The sequence below is a fragment of the Toxotes jaculatrix genome, chromosome 7, assembly GCF_017976425.1.
Source record: "Toxotes jaculatrix isolate fToxJac2 chromosome 7, fToxJac2.pri, whole genome shotgun sequence".
Taxonomy (NCBI): domain Eukaryota; kingdom Metazoa; phylum Chordata; class Actinopteri; family Toxotidae; genus Toxotes; species Toxotes jaculatrix.
Genome location: NC_054400.1, coordinates 23,849,085 through 23,856,811, shown reverse-complemented (window position 1 = coordinate 23,856,811; position 7,727 = coordinate 23,849,085). Strand labels below are relative to the sequence as shown.

At 38.4% G+C, this 7,727-nt stretch overlaps 1 protein-coding gene across 1 annotated transcript; it reads right to left on the bottom strand.

The window, feature by feature from the left end:
- Positions 1 to 224: 224 nt before the first annotated feature.
- Positions 225 to 7,460, bottom strand: figla (folliculogenesis specific bHLH transcription factor). The gene is made up of 6 exons (XM_041042683.1): positions 7,221 to 7,460; positions 6,167 to 6,313; positions 5,962 to 6,051; positions 3,361 to 3,513; positions 1,264 to 1,328; positions 225 to 538 (listed from the first exon to the last, which is right to left on the bottom strand). Exons 1-5 carry the CDS (start codon positions 7,419 to 7,421, stop codon positions 1,311 to 1,313), a joined length of 609 nt encoding a protein of 202 aa, XP_040898617.1. The 5' UTR covers positions 7,422 to 7,460; the 3' UTR covers positions 225 to 538; positions 1,264 to 1,310.
- Positions 7,461 to 7,727: the final 267 nt, after the last annotated feature.

Sequence of the window (7,727 nt, the reverse complement as noted above, 5' to 3'; positions counted from 1 at the left end):
AATACAGATTTATACTTTATATTCCATACTTTTTAGAGGGAAACACTACCAATGACATTAAAAACGATTTATTTACAGAGGAGACTATTAAACACATTAAAATACTTAGAATGAGCTCCAGCTGTAGTGTTTAGTAGTGTGCCTGAAAATTCAACCTGAAGTTAAAGTTTTAAACAAGAAACAAGTTGGCAAACACAGAATTTAATTCAGATTTCCATCTTCAATCTACAATTTATTTGATAATATTCATCTGATAATTACCAAACGTCAATCTTCGTATAGACATGTTGAGGTTAAATACAGAAGGTTCATATTAGTCTTAAGCAGAAAACATAAAACACTTTTAAATAGAAATTACAACAACTGAAGCTGGCTTGTAAATTTATTTAAGTGCTGCCAAGGATACAGTTTGTAAAATGAAAATAAAAACACATTTATATATACTCAAACAAAATTTAAATTTCCAAAGTAAAATTAAATAAGACAAATAAAACAGGATTTCTCTTGAAGACAATTCATTCTTCAAAGCAACAGGCCCCTAAATAAATAAGATAAAAGTTACTTCATCTAAGATGACAGTACTTTTCAGCAACACACGTCCCTCAACACATTGCTATACTGATTGACTTGCTGATAGAAATGTCATCCTGTTCTTAAGAGGGAAGACATATTGAAGGCTGTGTTTGAAATCACTATTTGCTATACAGCGCACAATACTGCATTTACCTTATTTATTTGAGTGTCCTAATTCTGTGTGTGTAATTTATGCTCTATATAATGTGTACACACAGATGTCTGCAAAACCTCTGGGCAAATGATTGTTGATTTTTGAAGTGAAAGGAAGTAAATACAACCCCTGCACAGACAGGCATTAAAATGAGCTTCTTCAAGGGTTAATGCACTTTTCCTTTTTATTTCATGTGTCTATTTGTAAGGTCTCCGCTTCATTAACTCATTAGGCCTTAGCTGGCTCATCAGGACTTGTAAAGCAGGGCACATTAGAAATTATCAGCTGATGATGGAAATCTCTTACAGATGGCAGTGATCTCTCAGTCCACACGGTGGCAGCATTAGTATACTCTAAGACTCATTTTCATATTTTAATCTGATCGTACTATTACCACTAACTCATTAGCTAAATGCAATTCACTATAATAATTAGAAGAAACACCTGATCTGACCTTTTTGTTATGCCTGGGTTTAACCTGAACATATATTTCTGATTAAATATTTATGTATTTAAAAAAACAAAACAAAACCAACCTGGCAGGTTTCCAATATTGGTTCAAGCCATCCGCTCTACACACCACTCAGCAGGGTTGAGACATCTGTTGAATGAAAAAGAAGGTGACAACGCCTGAGTTCTTACAGTGTTAATCATTTTTCCTGGCTGAGACTTCATGGAGTAAAAGGGTAAAGAACCAGTGCAAAGAATTTTCCACTGATAAAATATTTTTCAGTAATTTTCAGTGCTTACAAGAAATCTTTTGTAACTCTCTTTTGAACCTGGCCTTTGTTTTGTTGTTTGTAGTGTGATCAAACACAAATAAACACACAAAGGCCAAGTACACAGACAAACAGCTTTTGTGAAAGCAACAATGAGGTTCAAACCTGAACAGCACAACACGGCCAAATCTGTGAGTGGAATAATGGCCCAAGTGTGGGAACTACGAAAAAAACAGTCTTGATCTAAACCTCTTCACCTTGAATTACCCAATCAAATGGCGAGGCACTCAGGACAGTCTGAATGTCTCAGATGTTAGGGCCACGCTGAAGACAATCAAATGCTTCCTGCTGATTGCCAGTTGTAACTGTAGCATATTCCTGCCAGATCATTATTACAGGCTACATGTATCTGATTGCCAATTGTTTGAAGGGTCTGGCTTTCTAGAATTGCATATGAAGGCTGCCTGTGTTGTGATCAAAAGGTTACACCATTTGTCTACAACTGATAGAAGATTTTGCATCCACTTAGTCTTATTAACTGAATTATGTAATTAAGTGAGCGCTTGATTAACAGTACATACATGATAATTGATTTTCATTCACAACTCAAATTGTCCAAAAAGCCTGTGGAGAACATTCACAGCCAAAAACACAATGGCTTTGAAAGAGTATTAACTCAGTTTTACGATGCTTTCTCTAACCATACGGTTCGTCAATCAAAAAAAAAAAAAAAAAAAAAAAAATATATATATATATATATATGTATGTGTGTGTGTGTGTGTGTGTGTGTGTGTGTGTGTGTGTATGTGTATTTTTTTTTTGTATTTTGATTCTGTATTCTGATTCTGTCTTTTACTGTACATCAAAGGTGATGGACAGAAACTCTACACAATATATGATAAGGCAAACCATTCAAAGATAACCACAGCTGAATCACCACTTCTTTGACACATTCTCAACAAATACCAATCATTATAAGCCTCAAGATTGCAGTCTAACAGGGCTCCTGTATTGGACTGCATCGAAGTGTACAACTGTTGCTATCATTGTGATCTCCCCCCTGTAAGCATCCTACCATCTATCAAGTCAGAAGCTGTTTTATCCCAGTGTTCCAGAGTAAGCCCTACCATAAGGTAGTACACTTTTAAACTACATTCAAGAGAGGGGAGCTATATGCCATAAAGACGCCTGGCCAGAAGCAAGCTGGTGACATCGTGGTTCACATCGTGGTTCGTGGTTGGTGCCTTATAATGCCATAAACAACCGTTTTTGCAAAGATAAACGGTATATGAAGAAAACCTGGGAGGCTGACAACTGAGGGACCAGTGGGGGGCTGTCTAAGAAGTTCTGTGGGATTACAAAGTAAAAAGAATGTCTGTTGTATTTGGACAGTGTGAACTGTCTTATTGAAAGTATTGGCAAACAGCATTCTCTTTCTTTTATTCCACACAGGATGCAATAGCACAAGCACAAATTTCAATTCTATTAGAATTTCAATCCTATTTTTTTCTTTACCACGAAATGTGAAAAAACGAAATGGTGTTGTTACCTATGCTTTAATCTTATGGGTGAGTTATCAGGAAGGAAGCAGCCATTTTTATGATTTTATAAATGAATAAATGTGCTTTCAGCCTGATAAAATGCACAAATTAAGTGTAAAACCCCCTAGGGTAAAAACAAACTGCACAGCCACGACACATCTACTCAGAAGCAGAAACAACAGAGTCATGACTAATGTTTTTCTCTCTGACTGACAGGCTCATTGGGAGAGTTTGCACAACGTTGATTCATAACACACATCAATAGTGCATCTTCATAATTGCTGCTCTAGCTGCACATGCCAGCTTTAGAAATGTAGCTGACAAACACCAAGCATAAAATAAGGTATAATGTAAGGCAAGTTAAATGAGTTACCGAAGTCTGATCAGGTGCTACTTGGATGATGAATTGGTACGCAGGCATCACACAATGTTGCAAGACCAGTCTGGTCATTTCTCCGTCCTCTGTCACCGGGTCTGGAGCCATAGTGAATCCATCTTCAATGTGCTCGTCTGTCATGTTCAGCAACTGTCAGGGAGAAACGTGTAACTAAAAATGTATCAAGACACACAGCATCCTACTATCAAACACACTCCTGCTTTAGGCCTGAAGTGAATCAATGACATTTAATAAATTAAGGCAGAAAACAATTATTACTGTACATTTTTATAGTATAAAAAGTATAAAACTCCATATTAATCCATATGCTCAGAATGTTCCAAACCAAATCAAAATTGTAAGAGTACCTTACATTAACTGTACTCTCTCCACACAATAACAAAATATTTTCTACTTACAATGTAGAAATCAGATTGCACCTTTTTGAACAGTTCCTTACCACAGTGTCAGACACAGGCATTTCCAACAAATAAAAGAATTTCATTTTAAAGCTGTAGACTGAATACCTACACCCCTTGTCCACAAATTCAAAATCAAAATATTACCTCTTCCAAGAATGCAACTAAACATTTCTATATAAAAGTTCTTCTCTGTGCCATCATATGTTTGGGGACAATGAAGAATCTTTTTTGTGAAGTAACAGTTCTGCTGAAACAAGGTTATTGCTAACAACACTCTGCCTGGATGACCTGAATCATAGTCACCTGTGACATTTTCTGCTTAGTGACTTCATTCATTGTCATTGCACTATTAGCTTACAACACTGCTCAGGGATACTGTACATTTACTGCTTGACTTGTAATTTTGAACTTACTTGCTCTTATATAGTATAGTGGCTATTGCTATTCTTGTTTTTACTTGTAATGGAAAGTTTGCTGTCTGGCTGAAAATTATTAATAAGGACAAGTTATGATAAGTTGATTCTAACAGTGTTACACATGCAAAAACAATCTGAAATCAGTGAAATTATTACTGTACTAATGTACAGTCCAGCCCTAAAATGATATAATTGTTGTTTTAGAGATGCAAACACAGCTGTATTTACACTGCAATCTATGTACAGCGACACATTTCTCTTGTGCTGCCTCTGTTCTCCAGCACACTGAACTTGAGATCAAACAGCAATTATGATTTGACTGCTTGCCTGCTGTTAGTTTTTGAATTGATTTTTAAATTGTCTAACTTGACTTAAAAGCACTTCACAGTCTTGCAGCAGCCTAGTTGTCAGACACTATATGAATCACGACAGTCCCTCAATTCACCCTTCACAAAGGTGAACTGAAAGAAAAGTGCAATGTGGGTCAAACAGCGGTTTAACAGCAGACTAGTGATGGAGTCTGTGCAGAAAGGAGAGGAAGAGCATATCTGGATGCTCACAGAAAGGAAGGACCTCCTGTGGTGTTCAGTGGAGCACTTTCATTCTGAGTCTCTGGCTGAACGTGCTCCTCTGGCTCACCACAACACTTTGTAGAGGGTGAGAGACGACGTCCATGTTGGAGGAGTTTTGATAACATCCTTCTCTAGTCCAGTTCCACCCCCAGGAGTGAGGCAGCCTCCTCAATCAGTTTGTTGAATCTGTTAGTGTCAGCCACCCTCAGGTTTCTGCCCCAGCAGACCACGGTGTAGAAAATGGTGTGGGCCACCACGGTCTGATAACACACATCAAAGGACTGGAGCCTCTGCAGGAAAAAGAGCAGCCTCTGGCCCTTTCTGTAGAGTGTGGCAGAGTTCCTGCTCCCGTCCAGTTTCCTGGCCAAGTGGACACCCAGGTATTTGTACTCATGTACCATATCGGCCATCTCTTCCCCAATGGAAAGAGGCATAACAAGAGTCGTGGATCTCCTCAAGTCCAGCACCACCTCCTTTGTTTTGCTGACACTGAGATGCAGGTGGTTCAGCTTACACCAACTGTTCATGGCCCTCTGGTACTGTGATACCCAACTGATTGGCACTCAAGTTTCATCCAAGGGTGTTTTAATTTACATTAGTTCTTGTTTGCTGCAGGAGCTTTTAGCCTCCAGTCTGATCCTTAGTAAGTGAAACACAGGTGACTTGGACAGTCAGAAACATTTCAGTTTTGCTTTTAAAAAATTGTTTACTTTGTCTGTACAATTTGGGATCACTGCTCTGATGCTTTCTATCATAAAATAGGTTGTGATTCTTATATTACTCCGCCAACATGGACGTATGCACCTTAAATCTAAAATGCAGTTCTAAAACCTCATAGCCGTTTTTCTATTTTAAAATCAGCATTCAAGAGTACAGCTGTAGGAATATACAAAAACACTGCCTTTTATTGTCAGTCATTTTCATAGTATGTATGGCATTTAGTATATGCTTTTACACAGAGCTGCTGATTAGTGTTCAATATCACCAGTGCTTAAACTGAGAAGGGCATCATATGGTGCTTCTGTGTCACCCACGCAATAATGACATCCCCATCTGCACAGTTTTATGTGTATAAGTTCCAAAGAATATTTGGCTGCTCTAGAAGTACAAATTTAGTTTACATTAGCTAAACTGTGTCAAACCACCTGTCACCACAACTGCACAGTGGAAAAGACGAGTAACACTCACATCATCCACTCTCCATAGGTCATTGCCCAAGCCTTCAGTCTGACCATAAGTGATTGCATTCTTTAGGAAATCAGTCCCACTGCCATCATGCTGAGAAATAGAAAATAACACCAATCAACATTTCAAAATAAGTGATAGTGCTGTCCTTGGAAAACAACAGAGGACACTTTTCATTTGATGGAGTCCTGATGAATGCCGTACTTACACTGTCAGTGTCCTGCAAAACTGCAACAAGCAATCGAATATATTCCGTTGCAGCTTTGAGCGTGTCCACTTTACTGGGCTTTCGGTCTGGTCGCATTAGTGGCACCATGCGCTTCAAGCGGGAAAACATTGTGTTCAAGTTCCTGATCTGCACAGAAAAGAGGCTGAAGCTTCATATAAACAGTATGACGACTGAAATTCATTCTAATACAAAACGAGCATACTTAGACTGCTACAAGGTCTCAATGATTTCATTGTTCCCTGGCAGCAATCTAAGCTGTCTTTGTGTTGGCAAAACCCAGCACATCATGCAAAAGCAATAGAAGTGGTAATGATGTTTCCTTTCTTTGCTCTTATCTGATTATAATGTAGAGTTCAAGTTTCAATGCAGCAGGCTCAGTCAATATTTAAGAGTTGCATTTGAAACCGATGTATCCAGCAGAGTTTTCCCACCTACACTCTGTGAAAACTGTGATTTGTTTTGACATTGAGATCAATAATCTAACGTCAAAACAAATCATTTACTGCCACATCATTATAATTAGGCCTAGTATCATCCCAATACCAAGTTAAGTCATGTGTAACAAATGGAAATGAAGGGAAAAAAATGTTTACATCATATAACTTTTTACATTAATTAATTTGTTTTCCAAGTTGAACAGTGAAAATGTGAACATCTAGTCTGCTTTCTCCTGCTTTGCGCCAAACTGCATTTAAGAAATCTTGAAATTTAAAACTGTCAGGCTTACTGCCAAATACAGACCCCTTAAAAACAAGGCTGGGTCCATGTTTTTGCTTCGTATGGCCACAGGTAAATTCGGTATATTTGTTGTGTTGCGTTGGCCACCACAATGATTAAAAACATGAACACAGACCATAACCTGCTTAAACTGGCTAAGCTAAGCTAGCTACATCATGCCATCTAATGTTAGCTAACCTGACGGCGTTTGAAGGAGCTGCCCCTTCTTATTTCAGTACTCCCTGTTAAACACATTACCAAACAACCACACATTTACTCTCGGTCCTTACAGTGTAGTTTCCACTTGAACACTCACTCTCAGTCGCTCCTTGGCGTTGACCAGCTCTCTTTTTTTCACAGTTTCGTTGAAATCTTCGGCGACAAAATACAAACCGTCCTTCGCTCGTTTGAACTTTTCAATGTTGCTGTAGACGGGCAGCGCAGACTCTCCCGTTAAACGCTTCAAAATATCGCTCATTAATTCCTCCGCAGGCACCTTCATTTTAACTAGCAACATATGTTAAACTTGACAATATAATGCCTCCCACCAGTTCTTTTTTTCTCTGTGCTATGTCATGTTCTCATGTAAAAAAACAAACAAACAAAAAAAAAATAACAGGAGGAATCTGGGAGGGTGAGGGATCACACCTGTGCTGTGTGGTTAATCTGGACCCTGCCTGAGGCCACGTGAGACTGCGTGAAAACAGACAGGTGAGCTGAACTTAGGATCAGACTGGAGCCCATGTGTTCACACTTCAGCTGCTGCTGGAGTTCTGGTATTTCAACCTCTAAAACAATAATGCACTAAAACAATAAGTTTTTT

Coding starts and splice junctions, on each gene's coding strand:
- figla (XM_041042683.1), bottom strand. CDS start 7,421: ATGTTGCTAGTTAAAATGAAGGTGCCTGCGGAGGAATTAATGAGCGAT. Junction 6,314..7,220: donor ACGCCAAGGAGCGACTGAGA/GTGAGTGTTCAA, acceptor TTTTCTGTGCAG/ATCAGGAACTTGAACACAAT. Junction 6,052..6,166: donor TTTTGCAGGACACTGACAGT/GTAAGTACGGCA, acceptor TCTATTTCTCAG/CATGATGGCAGTGGGACTGA.